The sequence below is a fragment of the Eucyclogobius newberryi genome, unplaced genomic scaffold (genome assembly GCF_026437365.1).
Source record: "Eucyclogobius newberryi isolate DKJ021-1_F unplaced genomic scaffold, fEucNew1.0.hap1 SCAF_5, whole genome shotgun sequence".
Classification (NCBI taxonomy): Eukaryota; Metazoa; Chordata; class Actinopteri; order Gobiiformes; family Gobiidae; genus Eucyclogobius; species Eucyclogobius newberryi.
Genome location: NW_027316167.1, coordinates 22,024,996 through 22,047,250, shown reverse-complemented (window position 1 = coordinate 22,047,250; position 22,255 = coordinate 22,024,996). Strand labels below are relative to the sequence as shown.

At 43.8% G+C, this 22,255-nt stretch overlaps 1 protein-coding gene across 2 annotated transcripts; it reads left to right on the top strand.

Moving 5' to 3' along the window:
• fes (FES proto-oncogene, tyrosine kinase) lies at positions 1 to 20,357 on the top strand. Of its 2 annotated transcripts, none has more exons than XM_072465704.1 (18): positions 1 to 294; positions 1,443 to 1,616; positions 3,730 to 3,826; positions 3,903 to 4,086; positions 5,935 to 6,072; positions 6,138 to 6,257; positions 6,328 to 6,450; positions 7,194 to 7,383; positions 7,517 to 7,591; positions 8,453 to 8,650; positions 11,276 to 11,398; positions 11,485 to 11,538; positions 12,685 to 12,803; positions 13,311 to 13,405; positions 13,509 to 13,632; positions 15,051 to 15,208; positions 19,241 to 19,363; positions 20,170 to 20,357. In XM_072465704.1, the coding sequence occupies exons 1-18, from the start codon at positions 70 to 72 to the stop codon at positions 20,310 to 20,312; spliced, it is 2,463 nt and encodes an 820-aa protein (XP_072321805.1). In that variant the 5' UTR covers positions 1 to 69; the 3' UTR covers positions 20,313 to 20,357. The 2 variants fall into 2 exon arrangements, with proteins under 2 accessions (XP_072321805.1, XP_072321804.1); XM_072465703.1 differs by having other exon boundaries at positions 8,441 to 8,650.
• The last annotated feature ends 1,898 nt before the right edge of the window (positions 20,358 to 22,255 follow it).

Below are 22,255 nucleotides of genomic sequence, written 5' to 3'. Positions count from 1 at the left end.
CTGGAACAGTTTAATTTAATAAGGCATACTACTTTGTCCAAGCCTGCAGTTAGAAAAGTGGGCAGAAGGATGAGCTTTGGGGAGGACCTGCGGTGTCCCCAGGCCAACACCGCTTTACTGCGTCTGCTGGACTCTGAGCTGCAACTGATGGAGATCATGAAGAAATGGATGTGGCAGAGAGCAAAGGGCGAGAGGGACTTCTCTGCTCAGCTGCACCACATGGCAGCGCTGGTGGAGAGATTTGACAGACCCCAGCCCGGACCCGCAATGGACCACATCAGCCAACTGCATAAGGTCAGAAACACGTTATTTTATTGTTTTCACATCAATCAAATGTATTGATAGAGCCCTTTACAACACTCAAAGTGACCAAAGTGCTTCACAATGAAAACCAAGGCAATACAAAACATAAAACTAAGTAAAAACAAACTGTACAAAAAAAGTGTCACTTCAAATTACAGAGTGTTAAAAGCCAGTCACAATAAACACGTTTTAAGCCTGGATTTATAAGATAAAGTCTGTGATGGTTCACATGTCGGGGGGCAGTTTGTTCAAGAGTCTGGGACCAGCAACAAAGAAGGGTTCACCTGTCAGAGTAGCTGTTGTCCAAAATTCACAAACTATGAATTTGCTTTGGCAACACAATGCAGCATAAAACAATGATAAAATATAAACACTAACAAAAAATAAGGTGTTAGTCTTGACTGAAATAAAATAAATAGTGTGGCCAGAATACCATTGAAGTTATCATGTGCACAATAGACAATGCCAAGCCAGAAAAGGATGTAAAACCAATCGACCTAAACATGGTAACATGGTAACATGGTAACAGGTCAGCTACACCAATTATTCACTTATTTCCTAACCATTTTTGAGGAACGAAAATTATAATGACGATGTTGTGATAACTAATCAGAATGTATGCCGGAATATTCAACACCACAACAAAGAGGTAACTTCTGATCTACAGAATGAAAGGTCCAGTGAAAGTGAACAGTGGTGAGCCAGTGACAGATGAGGCTGGGAAGTGTCACTGATGAAGTTAAGAGTTTTAATGTAAACATCCGTGTCACTGACATGATGCGGGATGCATGTTCACATGGGCAACATTAATATTACTGACCATCAAAGCATTCATCTCAATCAGTAGAAAAACAGACCTTTGAGGCATAGAGACTGAAAATTAAATCTGTTTTAAAGTATAAAAAACAACAAACTTATCTGAATAAACTACAAGAAGTTTTTTCGATTTAAGGTTTTAAAAGTTGTCTGAATTTTGTATGTGTTTTGATGCTCTGCGTTCACTTCAAAGAAACTCAAAACATTTTGATGATTAATGTCTCAGCTCATCAACTTTTTTCCATGTTTTGCTGGAATGATATCATTCCCTTCCAGTTGAATGCCATGCTTATTTGTGTTTTGTGTATTTGTACTTGTTGCAGTCTTGGGGAGTGCTGGTTGCTCAGACAGAGAGCCTCAGTCAGCTGATGAAGAGACGCTCCGAGGAACTCCAGGACGGTCCCATCAGCAAACTGACCCTGCTTATTCGGGACAAACAGCAGCTCCGCAAAAACTTTGCCGAGCAGTGGAGCGCCCTGAGACAGGAGCTCACCAAGGTTAACACAGTCAAACTGCTCTGACCCCTTCACAGCACCACAGTATCGTAATGGACATTAACACACAAAGTGACAGACAGACGAGATGAGAGGTGGTTTCCTTGAGACAGCATCCATGTCCCGAGCAGAGACAATTGTAGAGACAATTGTAGAGACAATTGTAGAGACACTTGTAGAGACACTTGTAGAAACACTCGCAGAGACACTCGCAGAGACACTTGCAGAGACACTTGCACAGACACTTGCACAGACACTTGTGGAGACATTTGCATAGACAGTTTTAGAGACACTTGTAGAGACGCACACGCACACGCACACACACACACACACACACACACACACACACACACACACACACAGAGAACCGCTCCTCCAGACATTTCTAGACTGTTGTTGGTCTATTGTCTAATGTCTGCTAGTGTTGTTGTCTGCTAGTCTTTGTTTGTTTGTGTCTGTCGTAGTTGTTACTGTTTTGTATGTGCAAATCTCACAATAATGGAGAAAAAACAAATAACACAACTTTAGCTATTTTTCTCTGTGTATACTGTAGCATATCTCATATATTTTCATATCATATACACAGTAAATGCAAAACACATAAAAATAACATCTTCCCTTTTGGCTTTTCCCGTCACAATAGCAACGCCTCTGAGCAGTGACTCTGTTTTCATGAAGGGAATGCCCTGGTTGATGCAATTACCCTTACACCCTTTACATTACTAAATTGAGGGCACCAATATTAAGGTTTTCTAAATCATGGACAAGACATCTTGTGGTCCACTTACCGTACATTTTTGCTTCAACATGGTATCTAAACATGTCACCTCACTGGCACTAACATTAATATTAAATTATGTAAATATGTGAGCATGTCTAACATTACCAACCAAAATGATTTCACTTTCAGGGTAAAAAATAAACGGACGCTGAGTTCAGACAAACGTTTGCTACCTGTTTCAACTTCTGCTTCCTCTTTTTTTCAAAGTCTCTGTGTAAACGTGATGAAAAAGCATTTAATAAAATTGTTGGCCTCATTGACATTTTTTATGACTACATCGCCCTAATGACACACACACGCACACACACACACACATGCGCGCGCACGCACGCACACACGCACGCACACGCGCACGCGCACACGCACTTTAAAATGTATTTGCTGTATCTGCAGTTTACCATTCACTTGTGCTGTCTAACCGTCAGTGTAATTGTTTATTCAATTAATCTTTATTTTTCAATCGTAGACATGTATAATTTATTCTGATTGTTATTTAGATAATGAAGTAATGTTGACGAGTACCGTAATGAACCAAGGAGGCCTAAAATTACCACTTGACTTTTATGATGGAACAAAAAATATGAACCAGCACCAATAAAACATTGATTTGTTAAAGACCTATAGACTGATACACAGCATCTCAGTTTTAAACCTTAATATTTACATCCTGTACTGTAGGGTTTAAGATAAGATACGCCTTTATTAAGATAAGATAAGCCTTTATTTGTCACACAATGGGGGAAATTCCAGTGTTGCAACACAAGTAGGTACAGAAGTAACCAACAAAGAACAGATAAGTTATAAAAACTTTAAAAAACACTCTTAATAGAAAAGCTCTTATAGTCTTAAAGCAAAATAAAAATAACAATAGTAACACTCATTACAGCCGTTATATGGACGGAGAATATTGCACCAATATGATAGACATGTCAAAGTAATGCACATGAATATGACAGTATTGCACATGATTAAGTCAGTGTTGCACATGATTGTCAGTATTGCACATGGGTATGACAGTATACACAGGGCTAACAGGGCTTGTTGTCAAGTCTGAGAGCAGCAGGAAGGAAAGACCTGTGAAACGTCTCCTTCATACAGCGAGGGTGGATCAGTCTGTCACTCAAGCTGCTTTCAAACCACCACAGACAAAATGCGAGTGCAAAGGCAAAAGCACCCATGTGTAATTAGGCCTGGTGAATTAAGGTTATCAAAGTTATAGATAAAATAAATCTTTGTTTGCGTTATGTGGATTTTGCTGTTTTAGTGAAAATCATATGATCTTATGATAATTGTGCTTTGAAGTAGCAGTCATCTGTGATCTGGCGTGTGTTTCAGGTGACTCAAACAGAGCTGGAGAGGCTGAAGAACAACTACAGACAGGCAGTGAAGGATGCAGCTCAGGCCAAAAGAAAGTACCAGGAAGCCAACAAAGGTGATGCGCCCTCTCAGTTTGTGTACTGTGCACAGCTCAAGATCTCTCATTATCTCGAGTGTGTCTGTGTGCTCAGACCGAGAGCGGGAGAAGCCCAGAGAGCGCTACGTGAAGGCTTCTGTCAAACTCTACGACCTCCACAACGAGTACGTGCTGTCGGTCCGAGCGGCGCAGGTTTACCATCAGCAGCACTACAGCCACATTCAGCCGGCTCTGCTCAGCACGCTCCAGACTCTGCAGCAGGAGATGGTGCTCATACTGTAAGACGACTAAACCATTTAAAAGTGCACTATGTAGCTTTACTGGTGGGCTACCTGTCATATTGCTTTTCATGAAACGTTCCACAGTATGGCATCCAACTTATCAAATTATACATTTACTGAAATAAGAGTGCATATTATTTGTTATTTACATTTGATATTTAAACTAGAGTTAAATATATTTATACAGATTTAAAGTATACTTTTAAGGAAGTAAAAAAATATATACTTCTGCTTCTAATCTGTGTTTATGAGCCTACTGTGTGTTGCAACATTGAAATTGCCCCACTGTGGAACAAATAAATGTTTTCTTCTCTTCTCTTATGCAATAACATGGGAGACAAGCATGCATTTTTACCACGAGCAGCGTTGCCTCTTCACAGATGTGAAGTCTCATTCACAAATCTTTACGTGGACTTCTGACTAAACTTGTACCAACAGACAAAACACAAACTTCCTCAAACTCGCTGACCTCAGTGACAATTTCTCCTCTATGAGCTCAGTTTGCCTTCTGGTTCAAAGACGGCTCAATGTAAATGTAAAGTTCATAATTTATTAGACCGGACTACAATTTCAAGTTAATTTGTCTTTTTTTCTACACACGCACGCTGACCTAGAACTTGGTGCCTGGTGGAACATACTGTGGAACATTCTCCATGGAGAAAAGCAGTGGTTAGACCCTCCATCAGAAAGGTGACACAGTGCACCTCTAAATGTAGGCTCAAAATAATATGTTGTTGTCAAAAACGTTTAGTTAAGTTGAGTTTATTACAAAATAGCTAATAAAAACCTTTAGCATAGTTAAAGCCTGAGCCACCTTCTGTTTACAATAGCATTTAGTGCCTTGATTAAACACGGTCTCTTCCTTAGTAACTAGTGACATCACCTCTGCCTCTGCGCCAGTTTTATTCTGTGCCGTGAGAGCCATCACTAGTCTAGTATATTGGTGAATTCACACTTGAAAGACTGAAAGGCTGTTTGAAGCCTGAGCAGTTTGAAGTAAGTGCAGACACATATGCCTCAAACCATTTAATGATATAAATGTGGCACCAGAATATAACGACTGCCACTTACAACTGCATGGGTGGTTCTATCCCGCCTCTAACCATCTGCTTTATATTATATGTTTATATTTGTAGGGCTTGAGCACAAAAAAAGTAATTGATATCTGATCTGAAATAAGCGTTTGTGTATTTTGATGACCTGGACATAAAATGTGAATTAAACTTCCATATTTAAATGGCTCTTAACTGGCACCTGCAAAGTTACAATGAGACTGAAAAAATGTTATCTACAATGTGACTGTGGTAATTTTGAATTAAATGTCAAGACGAGGTTGAGGGGCCAGTTACACAGTGTCAAAACAGCCACATTTTGTGACTGAAAGACATGGTCTTACGCTGAGCCAAAACAACAGGATGGGCTTGGACCAGGCTCAAACCGTTGATGGGAAAATGCTGAACCAACTGTGCCACTGTTGAAACTTCGGGGTAGTTTCTATAATGATTATGCATTTAATTAAAGGTGATTGCACCTTTAATTAAATTAAATTAAAAACTTCACAAACTTCACGCTATACTGTAAAATATTTTAGGCAAAGCACTAACATCTCTATGGAAACAAGTAGGTACTGGACACTTTTACATAGTGAACTTGAATATTCAAATCACAAATGAAAACATAAATGAAAGTGATTGTGTCTATAGTTGCTGAACGGCCCACACTGCCTCCAAGAGAAATAAGAGCGAGAAGCTGAAGGACTGTTTGTCACTTTGGGTCTGACCTTGAAGCTCAGCCCTGGCGGTTTTTCTCGTTTAATTTGTGTGTTATGCTTGGCCTCTGATCCAGAAAGGAGATTCTACAGGAGTACTTTGACATCTCCACTCTGCAGCATCATGAAGTGGTGCATATCCACAGAGAGATGTCTTCTGCCATAACAGCCATCGATCCTCGCAGCGAGTACGACAGCTTCATCCAACAAAACAGGTACAGCGCAGCCTCAGACGTTGGCCTATAATGCTCTTGTAATAGCGCCTTTTGCACTCGGGCAGATCCGTGGGGGAAGACCCAGCTTGTGCCGAGTTCGATTCCAGCATCTTGGAGGAAAATGAGCAACTCAACTCCCCAGAGATAGAGCTGAATGATCTGACACTTGAGAACATCCAACACAAGTCAGACGGTTCAAAAACATTATCATTTTTCTTGTTTACACTTTATTGATCACATTTTCACTGCTTTCAGGCTAACAGCCGTGGAGGAGGAGTTGATGGACCTCGCTCGCACTCTGGGCTCAAAGCAGTCAACAGTGGAACAACTTGAGCATGAGTTACACACTGAAAGAGATGTGGTCAAGACAGGTCAAAGGTTAGCAAGTAACACTACACATACAATGAGATAATTATGATGAAAAAGTACAGACAACACAACACACTGACTAACAATGGTGGCCTTCATGTTCTGCTTAAGCGTGAAGCAAAACTGGAGTGAACCTTTCGCATTATAATTCATGAAGCAGCCTTGGCTTGTGTTAAGCCGGCTCATTATTACTCTTGGGAAATGGTGAGGTCATTTGAAGGAGTCAGGGGTTTAAATCTGGCTATTTCATATTATTTTATGTAAAAGAAATGTATGGTAATGTAATATCAGTTTAAATTGAATAGAAAAAAACATTGAATATTCTTCTAAATTGAGTGCGAATGGTTAGTGGAGGGTCCTGAGGGATGATTGGATCAATAAAGGGGGTCGCAGTGCTAGAGACTTTGGGAGCTGTTGGACTATTGCATCTGTTCTGATTTTATAGCTCTCAAAAAGGGCAAGAACTATACCAGTCTGAAAAACCCACACAAAGCATCATTCAAAAAGTTCAAGAATCTTTTTATTTATTGATTTTTCTGTGGTGCAATATTCTGAATGTTGATATGGAGAGTGCAGCAGAGTCAGACGATGCCTTATATGCAATGATGCTGAAACTGTGGTGCTCTGCTGAACACGTACTCAGAATGTCCAAACATTTTATTGTCAACATTTTATTCACACGGTCATATTGTTTTTGAGTATAAAGTATGCAGAAGTGATGAAACATTAGTGAAGTCCCTGTGTCTGCTCAGGGTCTACCAGTTCAGTAAAAGCCATGCCCTGGAGGAGAGCCGGCAGCAGATGTTTGTGTCTCAGGGAGTTCGGGCCAAACTGGAGGTTCAGAGGCAGCTGCTCAAAGAGAAACTGGACCAGCTGGGATCCCAGGACCCACCTCCTGCTCTGGAGCTCGACACTGTGTCCATCTCCTCCAACAACAGTAATGTAAGTCAACTCTTAGTCATTGGGAAATGGGTTAAGGGGGGAAATGTCACTGAAATAAACAGCCGTGTCATTTTGTAATGTATCAGTACTATTAATTCATGTTAAATTATTAATTAAATATGAAATGTTACAGGACAAGAATCAAGGTTCGTTCAAAGGGCTGGATGGATTCATCAGTAATTTCAGTTCCCTGTTTAAAACTAAACAGGTATGTCAGTACTTCAAATATTAGTGAAGATACAGAACAGAAATACTCAAAGCTCTTTATCTTTTGGCTTTCTCTCCTGACTTACATTTAGTGTGCATTCATTTACACTCATTTGAGTTTTGCACTGGATTACTATCCAACACTACATTTCCCATTTAAATGCCATAAATCTCCTCAACGTCTAGACTCTATAGGATTGTCTGATATTCTAACAACCAATCTGTATTTCTAAAGAAACCGTTATTCTAATCTTTTCCCATTTTCTTATCTTTGAATATTTTTCTTAAACTTAACTTTGAATAGCAAAAAAAAGTGTGTCTGGTTTCACAGACACTCTTTTCCCATTGTTCCACTTCCCAGAATCTGAGCCTTTTCTCTGCACGTCTCTCTGCTCTCTATCTCAGTCTGTTTCTGCTCGTTTGCTTCATCACATGAGGTCATCTGTGTGAGGGACAGTTTCTGTATTCTTGTCTGACCTCAACATCTCGCTGATAATCATTTATCACCACAACCAGCAGAGAGAGACACTCATGACCCCATCGCTCTGGATTCTTTAACAATGTGCCATAAGAGAATTCTCAAATGTATCTTTGGAGACACCTGCCTGATCCTGCCTGATACAGACGAAAAGAGCAACAAAATTTATTTGTCTGCTCCAGCCCAACTTTTGTTGTCATGTTTACCATTGAGTCTGACTTTGGACCACATTTCATAGGTATTTCAACTGACTAAAGACTGAAAACACCCCACAGAAGCTGCAGTTTCATCCTGTTCATCATTCATCACAGTTAAATCATAATCAAGATTATAATAACAATGTGTCTGATTGGTGTTTTTTCTGTGTATCAGACACCTTCAGAGGTGAACCCGACCATAGATGTAGACCGTCCTTTGGTGCAGCAGGACTGGTATCACGGGGCCATCCCTAGACTGGAGGTCCAAGAACTACTGCAGAATGACGGAGACTTTCTGGTGCGAAAAAGTCAAGAAAAGCCTGGCTATGTTCTGTCGTTGCGGTGGGACCAATCCTACAAACATTTCCTCATTCAAGACGCAGATGTAAGTAAAGCCGAGGCATAAAGTCTATGCTTTTGAAGACGTTTTCACAGTTGTTTGTATCATATGTTTGCAAAGCCATGCAGCACTCCCAGCAGTGTTTTAAATGCTTAAGATCCTTCCTTTTACAACTACACTCCTCCTAGAATACAGTACCCACATAATGTTGGAACATTTTAAAAAGGAAAACAAAATATACCAATTCAACTTTACTTTAATCTTTTTGTAGAGATTGCAACACTACAGTCAAAGAGGTTAGCAGGCTGTGGTTTAAAAAAAAAAAATGAGATGAGAAGTATTTTGAAGTCAAATCACCAATTTGTGGGAAAATGCCAGCAGCCATACTGAAATTCAAAACGGCACTCATGAATGCACAATATTTGTCTGAACAGGGTTTTTAAAAATAATAATAATAATAATAATAATAATAATAATAATAATAATAATAATAATAATAACTTTTATTTATATAGCGCTTTTCAGTGACCCAAAGACGCTGAACATAATAAAAAGGGGGGGGGGGGTATTTACAGACAGGGGGGACAACACGTACAATACACATTAATATACAGATAAAATGAACAAGACAGAAGAAGTAGAGAGAAAAAGATGGGGATGTAACAGGGGGTAGAAGAGTAGGCAATGGGGTAGAGGAGGCTAGGGGTAGGGGAGGTCATAGGCTTGGGTGAAGAGGTATGTTTTTAGGCGGGATTTGAATGTTGTGAGTGAGGGAGAGTGGCGGACAGGTTGGGGGAGGGAGTTCCAGAGTCTGGGTGCTGTTCGGGAGAATGCTCTGTCGCCAAAAGTTTTGAGTCGGGATGTTGGTGCAGTCAGGGTGAGAGAGGAGGAGGATCGGAGAGCTCGGGTGGGGCGGTGGGGGATGAGGAGGTCAGACAGGTAGGGGGGGGCAAGGTGGTGAAGAGCTTTGAAGGTGAGGAGGAGTATTTTAAAGTTTATGCGCTGCTTGATGGGGAGCCAGTGGAGAGAGCGGAGAACGGGAGTGATGTGATCACGGGACCGGGTGTGGGTGAGGAGGCGGGCAGCGGAGTTTTGGACCATTTGGAGTCTATGGAGGGAATGGGAGGAGATGCCAGTGAGGAGGGAGTTGCAGTAGTCAAGGCGGGAGGAGATGAAGGCATGGATGAGGGATTCAGCAGCGGGGAGGGTGAGGCAGTGTCGGATTTTGGCGATGCGGCGGAGGTGGAAGTATGAGGTCTTGACAATGTGGCTGACATGGGGAGTGAAGGAGAGGGTGGGGTCCATGATGACACCGAGATTGCGTACCAGGGTAGAGGGGGTGATGGTCGAGGTGTCGATGCTGAGTGAAAAGGGACCAGTTTTATTGAGAGTGGATTTGGTGCCAATGAGGAGGAGCTCTGTTTTGTCACTGTTCAGTTTGAGGAAGTTGAGAGTGAGCCATGATTTTATTGTAGAGATGCAGGTTTGGATGTGGCTGAGGGGAGGGTTTTGGGTGGATTTGGTGGTGACGTATATCTGGGTGTCGTCAGCGTAGCAGTGAAAGTCCAGGTTGAGTTGGCGGAGGATGTGACCAAGGGGGAAGATGTAGCAGATGAAGAGGAGGGGGCCGAGGACTGAGCCCTGGGGGACCCCCTGCGTAACTGGGGAGAGGGTGGATGAGTGACCGGAGAGGGAAATGAACTCTTGCCTGTTGGTGAGGTAGGATGTGAGCCAGTCAAGTGCAGAGCCCTCAACACCCAGTTGGCGCAGCCTTTGTAGGAGGATGGAATGGTTTATAGTGTCAAAGGCTGCGCTGAGGTCTAGTAGTAACAGGATGTTGAGGTCCCCGGAGTCTGCAGAGGTGAGGAGATCGTTGAGTACTTTGACCAGGGCTGTTTCAGTGCTGTGAAGTGGGCGGAAGCCAGATTGGAGGGGTTCATAGAGGTTGTTTGACTGGAGGTGGGTGTGAAGTTGGGCGGCGACGATGCGTTCCAGCGTTTTTGAGAGGAACGGCAGGTTGGAGATGGGGCGGTAGTTGGAGAGGTTGGCGGAGTCTAGGGTGGGTTTTTTGAGGATGGGGGTGATGGAGGCCAGTTTGTAGATGGAAGGAACATGGCCGAGGGATAGAGACTGGTTGAAGAGGGTGGTGAGATGGGGGATGAGAGCAGGGAGGCAGGCCTTGGTTAGAGTCGTTGGGAGGGGGTCGAGAGAGCAGGTGGTGGTTTTGGAAGCGGTGATGAGGTCTATGATATGAGAGGAGTTAACAGAGGAGAAGGTGGTGAGGGGAGGGAAGGGTGGGTGGTCAGGGAGAGGGGGGGGGGGGGGGGCAGGGGTGGGGGTGGTGATGGAGTTAATGGAGACGGCAGTCATGGAGCTGTTGATTTTGGAAATTTTGTCATTGAAGGCAAGGAGGAAAGAGTTGCAGAGGTCAGGGGAGGAGGGTGGAGTGATGTCCGGTGGCTGGAGCAGCTTGTTGACGGTGGAGAACAGGGTGCAAGGGCTCCGGTGGGAGCTGTTGATGAGGGTGGAGAGGTGGGCAGATTTGGCGGCTTGGAGAGCGTCACGGTAGGAGGAGATGTGTAATTTGAAAGCTTCGGCGTGGACGGTGTAATGTTGTCACTTTAAATCTGCACAAGTCCCATGTTCTAAAAGGATTTCTCTGTGTGTCAGAACATGTATCGTCTGGATGGTGAGAGTTTCCAGAGCATCCCCAAACTGATCCATCATCTTTTTTCCTCTTGCCAATCCGTCACCAAGAAGTCCGACATTGTGCTCAAGAAGCCTGTGATCAAGGTGCAGCATCACTGTCTCACGAACACACACTGCACTGAGAGAATGTGGCCAATATATAAGGTGTTGTGCTTTGTCATTTCTATCAGGACAAATGGGTTTTAGATCACGATGACTTGATTCTGGGGCCACTTCTCGGGCGGGTGAGTTTGATGCTTTCATTGGTGGAAGGTTTGCTGTAGTGTATAATGTTGAAAAATATCCATGTTTTTCAGAATCATGATAAATTAGGATGGTTGACATAATACCAATTAACAACTTAAAACCAAATATCCTTTTGAATTGTGAAACCCATGAATATGTACTCAATTGCAGTGAAAGAATATGTAATTTAATCGTTTTCATCACTACAAGACAAACAGGCAGATCAAGTATGTTGCAAATTTCAAAGCCAATATTTTGCATCGTAGATTCTCCTTTTATGTGCGTGACAGAGACCTGCTGTTCAATCTGCAGAATGCATATATAGAAAGGAGAAGCGTATTCAAATCAAGGACAAATTTTGTCCTTGATTTGAATACGCTTCTCCTTTCTGGTCACTGCCTGACACCCAAACCAAGCTCCTCAAAAAGCTCAAGATGTGCTGTTCCCATCATGCATCAGACTATGCAGTTTTGTCGCTCGTGCCACTCAAACATAGGAGAAATGTTTTCTTTTGCCTTTATGGCTACAAATTGTTTCACTGTACATTGCCATGAGTGAGCCCAATGTTGCCCCACTCTTCTTACATCCAGTGTAAAGCAAGTAAAGCAAAGGTATTAAAATGTGGTGTTAATGTTAGATACATTTTAAAGCAGAAGGACGAGTCAAGCAGGTTTTTCTTGCGTAAGGAGACAGGTCATACACAGTGGTACAGAGACGTCTGAAGACAGTCACACAGAGACATGTACTTAAACACACAGCGTAAGCTAATACTGGTTACACAGTACACACTATTTTCAAAGTATAACCAAACAAGGATCATTTTTTTATAAAATAATGACAAACAAATGAAAATGTACCAGGCATTGGTTCTGGTTCAAGTACTGGTACCACCCAAAAAAGAAAGTTACCTCGCCCAACTTTCTACACAGTAAACAAAAGAGAATAGTTTTTGCCCTTGACCCAGCAAAGACATGTTGTTTTCTTTGTTCAGGGAGTTAACATTCAGCCTGCTAATAATAAAAGTGAGTGCTTACTAACCGTTGCATCAGTTGCAATATTGACACAAGGTCTTTCAGTGTATGCACGCTTCATAAACTTGAATGCTGTTACATGAGTTTGCAATGAAGTTATTATTTTGTAAACAGGGTAATTTTGGGGAAGTGTACAGAGGACATCTGCGCGCTGACAACACGCCTGTCGCAGTGAAATCTTGTAAAGAGAGTTTGGCTCCAGACCAAAAGAACAAGTTTCTGATGGAGGCCAGGTCAGTAAATAGTGTTTAAAATTTTCTGCAGGTGTTGTACTTTATATCTTATAATAACACTATGACAGAAACACAAACAGACTAAAATATTTTAAGCAATAGGTTTCATTTGAGCACAAGGATCATGTTACATACACTTACAAAAATGAAATTGACCCTATAGAAATATATAATCCTAATTTTCTCTATTTTAATTACTTTATTTTGATCGACAGCAATTCATTTAGATTTTAAGATTATCTCTGTAAAATGTTGATTTCACATCGAATATTAAAGCGATGGTTCCATAATATATTCTAGTACACAATACACAACATTTCACTTTGAGTGTAATAGCAACTTAACGCTACACACATTTTGGACTAATCATTCATTGTAAAACATAATAATCAGTATAGATTTGTTCTGTATGTGCATTAGACTAACATGATTCACTTTCTATTGAATCTATTTTTTTCACCACACAATGTACACATATAAAAATGAATAATAGTTGGTGTTCTATAGGATCTTAAAGCAATACGACCATCCGAACATTGTGAAGCTGATCGGAGTGTGCACACAGAGGCAGCCCATTTACATCATCATGGAGCTGGTTTCAGGTCAGTCTCTCCTCGTTTCCACGGATAATTATGCCTCAAATCTGAACCATCGTGTGCCAATGCAAGCTCCATTTATCTCCCTCTCTCTCTGTCTTTTCTCTAGGGGGTGATTTCCTCTCCTTCTTGCGTATCGAGGGTCTGAACCTCAAGGCCATGATGCTGGTCAAAATGACAGAAAACGTAGCTTCTGGAATGGAGTATCTTGAGAGACAGAAGTGCATACACAGGTTCGAGCATTAATCACTGATCATACAGCAAGAGCGGATTAACAGGTTGTTTTGAAGGCGAGGAGAAAGCTACGGGAGAAATACTGAGCACACTGTAGTCTGCCACAGCATCGCCAACATCAACATTTACTCAACACACAGAGCAACAAGCCAGAGCTGCATCGCTAAAAATGTCTGAATACATTTCAGAACAGCATGGATGTAATGCATTTCTGCAAACAGAACAGTGTTACTAATCAATATTTGCACTAGAACAACTGAACCAGGATCACCACAGCAAGTGAGAAGTAACTTTTATAATGATTTATCAATTTCACACTCTCCTGGCACGAGGCTTGGGACCAGCAAAAGATGTGCGTTACCCGTGCTATGTTTGGACTTTTATTAATGGTAATCCAGTAGAAAAAGTGTGCACTGTAGACCTTTTTTAACGGAGAGCACGCCCACAGCTTGTCTCCATGGAGCTGTTATTGCCTTGCCCGTAATGTTCCACATATACCATTAAACTTGTCTTTAACATGAGCAGGTAGCACCACCGGGCCAAGTTACAGGTCAGATCTGTGGAGAAGGGACCTCACTCGTTGTAAGAATATTCGTTATTTTTGAGCAACAAAAACACTTTTACACAAATAAATGCTATAGTTTAATGTTACACTGTGGAACATTCCAGGCAAAACAACAACATCTCCATGGAGACAAGCAGACCCTCCACCAGAAAAGTTACATAGTGTACTTTTAAGATATGCATTGGATTTAACGTTTAGTTTATTGCCTATCTGCAGGTTACACTGTGTTACAACTTATAGATATAACTTTTTAAAGAGCGAACATATAAACTAGGGCTTTAACTAATGATTACTCAGTTGACTAGTCAGTGATACATTTTTAACCCAATAAAATTCGCAATATGGTGATATGACTACAAATAGAGTCACGATTAATTGCTGCAGCCCTAACGTACGATAAACCTTAAAGTGCCTTAATGTATAGATATTCCTTACAGAGCCCGTTGACTCGATTTATCCAGCCTTTATAAGCCAGAATAAGTGGAAGGAGATGAATTCATAAATGCTTTGCCGAACTGATTGGCCACCAAAATGCGCAGCAGTTTTCATGTCTCCACTTCAAGAGCACAATATGCCCAAGTGGGTCTGAGTCTCCGGCTGCAGCCACTGTAATGAAGCGTCAGTGGACCTTGTCGGTACGAGAGGGAGACATAGGCTTGTGACATGGGCTTATTACAGGAACACGTTACACTCTGCCCAGCGGGAACAGATCTGAGACGGCCTCTGAGGCTCGTACTCTGCATGTCAGACTCCCTCACAGGCAACATGTCAACTACGTAACCCTTTCTCCACACTCCATTGCCACGCTCAATTTGATATTCTTTTTATTCCGTTTTGTCTGACTTTTCAAAGGGATTTGGCAGCTCGGAACTGCTTGGTTGGAGAGAAGAATGTGGTAAAGATCAGTGACTTTGGGATGTCCCGCCAGAAGGATGACGGTGTTTACTCTGCAGAGGGAGGGCTGAGGCAGATACCCATCAAATGGACCGCTCCCGAGGCCCTTAACTTTGGTCAGTCAGCAGCACGGCACAGATGTATCCTTTTTTAAATTTTAATTTATCCATCCATCCATCCATCCATCTTCTGCCGCTTTATCCGGGGCCGGGTCGCGGGGGCAGCAGTCTGAGCAGGGACTCCTAGACTTCCCTCTCCCCAGACACTTCCTCTAACTCCTCCGGGGGGATCCCGAGGCGTTCCCAGGCCAGCCGAGAGACATAGTCTCTCCAGCGTGTCCTGGGTCTTCCCCGGGGCCTCTTCCCGGTGGGACATGCCTGAAACACCTCCCGAGGGAGGCGCCCAGGAGGCATCCGGAACAGATCACCCACCTCAGCTGGCTCCTCTCAATGTGGAGGAGCAGCGGCTCTACTCCGAGCTCCCCCCGTGTGGCCGAGCTCCTCACCTTATCTCTAAGGTCCTCACCTTATCTCTAAGGGAGCGCCCAGCCACACGGCGGAGGAAACTCATTTCGACCGCTTGTATCCGCGATCTTGTTCTTTCGGTCACTACCCAAAGCTCATGACCATAGGTGAGGGCAGGAACGTAGACCGACCGGTAAATCGAGAGCTTTGCCTTTCGGCTCAGCTCCCTCTTCACCACAACGGTCCGATGCAGCGACTGCATCACTGCAGCCGCTGCACCGATCCGCCTGTCACTCTCACGCTCCATCCTTCCCTCACTCGTGAACAAGACCCCGAGATACTTGAACTCCTCCACTTGGGGCAAGGACTCCCCACCCACCTGGAGAGGGCAAGCCACCTTTTTCCGGTCGAGAACCATGGCCTCGGATTTGGAGGTGCTGATTCTCATCCCAGCCGCTTCACACTCGGCTGCAAACCGTCCCAGTGCATGTTGCAGGTCCGGGTTTGATGGAGCCATCAGGACAACATCGTCTGCAAACAGCAGAGATGAGATCCTGTGGTCCCCAAACCGGACACCCTCCGACCCCTGACTGCGCCTAGAAATTCTGTCCATAAACATTATGAACAGAACCGGTGACAAAGGGCAGCCCTGGCGGAGTCCAACATGCACTGGGAACAGGTCTGACTTACTGCCGGCAATGCGAACACAGCTCCTGCTCCGGTCATACAGGGACCGGACAGCCCTGAGCAAAGGGCCCCGGACCCCGTACTCCCGGAGCACCCCCCAAAGGACACCCCGAGGGACACGGTCAAAAGCCTTCTCCAGATCCACAAAGCACATGTGGACTGGTTGGGAAAACTCCCATGAACCCTCGAGCACCCGATGGAGGGTATAGAGCTGGTCCAGTGTTCCACGACCGGGACGAAAACCACTCTGCTCCTCCTGAATCCGAGGTTCGACTATCGGTCGGATTCTCCTCTCCAGTACCTTGGAATAGACCTTACCCGGGAGGCTGAGGAGTGTGATCCCTCTGTAGTTGGAACACACCCTCCGGTCCCCCTTCTTGAACAGAGGGACCACCACCCCGGTCTGCCAGTCCAGAGGCACGCTCCCCGAACGCCACGCAATGTTGCAGAGACGTGTCAACCAAGACAGTCCTACAACATCCAGATACTTTAGGTACTCAGGGCGGATCTCATCCACCCCCGGAGCCCTGCCACCGAGGAGTTTGCGAACAACCTCAGTGACTTCAGCTTGGGTGATGGATGAGCCAGCCTCCGAGTCCCCGGTCTGTACTTCCTCTTCGGAAGACGTGACTGAGGGATTAAGGAGATCCTCAAAGTATTCCTTCCACCGTTCGACGACATCCCCAGTCGAGGTCAGCAGGCCTCCACCCGCACCGTAAACGGTGTTGGTGAGACACTGCTTCCCCCTCCTGAGGCGCCGGACGGTTTGCCAGAATTTCTTTGGTGCCGACCGATAGTCCTCCTCCATGGCCTCCCCGAACTCCTCCCAGGCCCGGGTTTTTGCCTCTGCGACAGTACGAGCCGCGGCTCGCTTGGCCTGCCGATACCCGTCGATGACCTCCGGAGACCTACAAGCCAGAGTGGCCTGATAGGCCTCCTTCTTCAGTCTGACGGCATCCCTTACTTCCGGTGTCCACCACCGGGTTTGGGGGTTGCCGCCACGACAGGCAACGGAGACCTTGCGACCACAGCTCCGAGCAGCCGCATCAACAATGGAGGCGGAGAACATGGTCCACTCGGACTCAATGTCCCCAACCTCCCCCGGGACATGGGAGAAGCTCTCCCGGAGGTGCGAGTTGAATACCCTACTGACAGAGGGCTCCACTAGACGTTCCCAACAGACCCTAACAATGCGCTTGGGTCTGCCAAGTCTGTCCGGCTTCCTCCTCCGCCAGCGGATCCAACTCACCACCAGGTGGTGATCGGTTGACAACTCTGCCCCTCTCTTCACCCGAGTGTCCAAGACACGTGGCTGGAGGTCTGATGACACGACAACAAAGTCGATCATTGACCTCCGGCCTAGGGTGTCCTGGTGCCATGTGCACTGATGGACACCCTTGTGCTTGAACATCGTGTTCGTTATGGACAATCCGTGGCTAGCACAGAAGTCTAATAACTGAACACCGCTCGGGTTCAGATCGGGGAAGCCGTTCTTCCCGATCACCCCTCTCCAGGTGTCGCTGTCATTGCCCACGTGGGCGTTGAAGTCCCCCAGTAGAACAACGGAGTCCCCGGTCGGTGCACTGTCCAGTACCCCTCCCAAGGACTCCAAGAAGGCCGGGTACTCTGCACTGCTGTTCGGCCCGTAGGCCGCTACAACAGTGAGAGACCTGTCCCCCACCCGAAGGCGGAGGGACGCGACCCTCTCGTTCACCGGGGTAAACTCCAACATGTGGCGGCTGAGCTGAGGGGCTATCAGCAAGCCCACACCAGCCCGCCGCCTCTCCCCGCGGGCAACACCAGAGAAGTGGAGCGTCCAGCCCCTCTCGAGGAGATGGGTTCCAGAGCCCAAACTGTGCGTGGAGGTGAGGCCGACTATATCTAGTCGGTATCGCTCAACCTCCCGCACAAGCTCAGGCTCTTTCCCCCCCAGCGAGGTGACATTCCATGTCCCCAGAGTTAGTCTCTGTGTCTGGCGATCTGGTCGCCGAGGCCCCTGCCGTCGACTGCTGCCCAGATCTCTCTGCACCGGCCCCTTAAGGATCCTACTGTGGGTGGTGGGCCCACGGGAGGGCGGCCCCACGTCGCTCTTTCGGGCTGTGCCCGGCCGGGCCCCGTGGGGTAAGACCCGGCCACCAGGCGCTCGCCATGGAGCACCCATCCCAGGCCTGGCTCCAGGATGGGGCCCCGGTGACGCCGATCCGGGCGACGTAAACTGCCTTGTTCGTGTTGTCATCATAGAGGGCTTCTGAACCGATCTTTGTCTGACCCGTCACCTAGGACCTGTTTGCCTTGGGATTCATGCTCCCTACCAGGGGCATGAAGCCCCCGACAACATAGCTCCCGGGATCATTCGGGCACTCAAACCCCTCCACCATGTTAAGGTGTCGGTTCAATTTTATTTTATTTATTTTATTTATTTATTTTATTTATTTTATTTATTTTATTTATTTTATTTATTTTATTTATTTTATTTATTTTATTTATTTTATTTATTTTATTTTTATTTATTTATTTTATTCAAATGTACAATGATATAAACAATAACATTACAAGAGGCTTAATACAATTGCAGTTACAAAATATATGTATAAAATAAATACAAAAATAAATATTCTTCAGTTTACAGTTCAAATTCAATACAAAGAGTTTTGGTCTTCACAGCTTTGAGGCTAGTGCAATAATTAAGATAATTTACATAAGAGGACAAAAGTGATTCAAATACTATAACTTTCGGTTTCTGGGTTGAGAATTTTGAGCAATGAATATGGTATTTTGACAGCATTTACATTTTTACAGTTATATTTTCCTCCAAAACACCAAAGAGGACATGCATTGTATCAAGTTGTAGGTTCATATCAAGCGTTCTATTCACAAACAAAGATATGTCACAGATGTATCCTCCTGCAAACTCACAAACTACTCGTTACCTCATCAAATTCCTGTGAACTAATGTTTCTGTCCTTTGGTTTTGCTGTCCTCTGCTGGCTGCTGCAGGCCGCTATACAACAGAGAGTGACGTGTGGAGCTTTGGGATCTTATTATGGGAAGCCTTCTCATTGGGCATGACTCCCTATACAAGCTTTACAAACCAGCAGACAAGAGACCAGGTGGAGAAAGGTATGAGCAAAAGTACTAACTATCATTTAAACAAAAGGCTTTCCATTCAACTGACAATAATCCTAACCAAAGTGGAGGCATCACTAAACCACATTGTGATAGTCATTTAAATTTAATCTGTGGAGAAGTTTTATTCTGTATTCTTAAAACTCCTTATCACACGGGTTGATTTCCTCTAAACGCTTGAATAAAACGTCTCCCATTTCAAACTGAAGCTGTTTCTGAACCGTTTGGAGAACAAACAAATGACTCTTAGTGACGCTGAGATGACGTAGATTCTACTTCTGTTGTCTGATTTACTCTTTATAAGTGATAACAAGCTCTGCACAGAGACACATCTGATTTCAAATCCTGCCGATATTTTCTTTGGTAAATATAAAGAGGAGTAAAGCTGCTATTATTTAAAAGCTGAAGCTAACTTCAATAAAAATGATATTTGGGATCTAAACTTTAGGGCAAAAGTTTAGATAGAAGGCACAACAACATCACAATTGTTCAATCAGATTTCTTCTTTCAAAGTCTGAATCCTGCTCCAAACCTCTTTCCCTGAGAGAAGATTGGCTGTGGACCTCTTGATTAAAAACACTCAAGCATATCATTTACGATTAGAAATGACTGAATCTCCATCTCGATTAAAATTTTATTAATTGCACAGCCCCAAAATAATTGAAAATTATTACTAAGGAGAAAAGTATAACCCATTGCCTTGTATAATTTGTTATGTATTAGGCTGCATAATCTATGGTTAAATAGTTTGGCTCCATTATTGCAATGCTTTTTCATAACAAGTTTTTTTTTTTTTTTAGGGTATCGCATGCCTGCTCCATCTGCTTGTCCTGCTGAAATCTCAAGAATTATGAGTACCTGCTGGGAATATGAACCACAAAAGAGGCCTTCTTTTAAGATACTGCGAGCTGAACTGGCATCCATATACAACAAAGTTATTTAAATAAAAGGATCAATGCTTGAAACAAAAATGTACAGCGGTCCAGCCTGTAATGTGTTATTAAGAGAATGATATTATCATGTGATATGTATCACATGACAGTTTTGTAATACATCTGCAGGAACCGTTTGGCGGCAGACTTCCCTCTTGTTACTCATGTCTCATGTGTTTGTTTACAGCTCCTCCCAAGTGTGGGAAGCTCGTTTTAAAAGCCTCCTGTTTGAGCCACACTGATCCCTTCATATTAAAACAAAGTGACAGTTACACAACCACCCCACACTGCGATGTGTTTAAAGCCACATCTGACTGTGTTCAAACAATGAAACCAAGTGGGACATGTAGACTGCTGTGGGTGGTCACTGCAAATTCAGACATTCAGTGTGTTGGGAACAATTCAAGTCTGTTTTCATACAGTACATCTAGTTGCATCTTTCCCTATGACTAATAGTATCGTGTACTATCTAACCTCCTTCTCCCTATGAAAATGATATTTCTTTGACTGGAATGTTTTACAATTAAACTTGTCTGTCCATTATTGCAGTTATTCAATTACATGTGTTTTATTGCAAAGAAAAAACAAAACAGAACATGAGACGAATATAACTTGGCAGTGGCGTCACTTGCTTGTCTTTATGGAAAAGTTTAATGTCGTACTGTGGATTATAGTCAAGGCATTCATCCACGGAGACAAGAAGGGGGTAGACCCTCCGCCAGAAAAGTTCCATAGTGCACCTTTAACTAGGACATTTGACCTCATTTACATCTGGCTGTACATGGCACAAGCCTGAGCTTATCTGGCCTTAACTCGCTAGTTTATTTGAGAGACATCTGTGTGTTTTTCCCAGGTAATTTAGTGCTAATAAATTGCTCATGTTCTAAAAGTATGAACTGAAAGAAGAGTTATTCCACACAAAAAGTTGAAATGTAATTTAATGTATTTATTTATCAAGACAATGTGCATAAAGCATAAAAGCAGAGACGAAAGTCATGGCTGTTTTCCTGTAGAGCAGATGTGATCACGTTTTAGACACGGATGCACTGGGCGTGGCAGGGGACATTGCTGAGTGACAGCAACGTGCATCCTCATGACAGCAGCTGGGCGTGTGGTGTCACCGTGGGGTTAAACTGCAAGCTACCCTCAAAAACCTTTGAACTGTAACACTGCACCACCTCCACATTCTGCAGAAACGGAGACTCTCAATACGAGCTCATTAGACGAGTCATCTGAACATCACATGCTGCGTTGTCATACATTCATTAGTCCGTCTCAGAATGAAAACAAGGTTATTTGTAGAAACACTGTTTAACCACGGATTAGCAGCTTTACAAACAACTTTCAACAAATTGAGGCTAAATACCGGATCCTTACTACTCCCACAAGCAAAAGTCAAGTTGCAGAAGAAATGTTGCCACATGCCAAAAGGAGGGAAGATCAGTAGAGGTGGTGATTGAAGGCTTTATCAATTAATGTCATAAATAAAAGTTCCTGTCAAAAGCAGGAAACTGTAACCGCTGGGATGTTAAGTCATTTGGAATCTGCATAAAGGTACACTATGTAACTTTTCTGGTGGAGGGTGCGCCTGGTGGAGAGGTTATAGCTTTGCCTGAGATGTCCCACAGTGTGGCATTAAACATATCAATCTTGCACTTTTCAATTACACACATTTTTATTGGTCTCTAAAGAAATAGATACGAACGTTTAACGCAATACTGTCGAACATTCCAGGCAAATCAATAATATTTCTCTGGAGACAAGCAGTCCACCAGAAAAGTGACAAATACTGTGGTAACGCTTATTAATGATGCTTGTTCAACCATCAACAATGAGACAATATACATTTAAGTTCCATCAACACTTAAGCCTGGATGCCCAATTGCTGCGATGACTGAAAATATATATCAAGAGAAGGGTTTTGACTTGCACAAAGTTGCATCTCTGTTTCTGT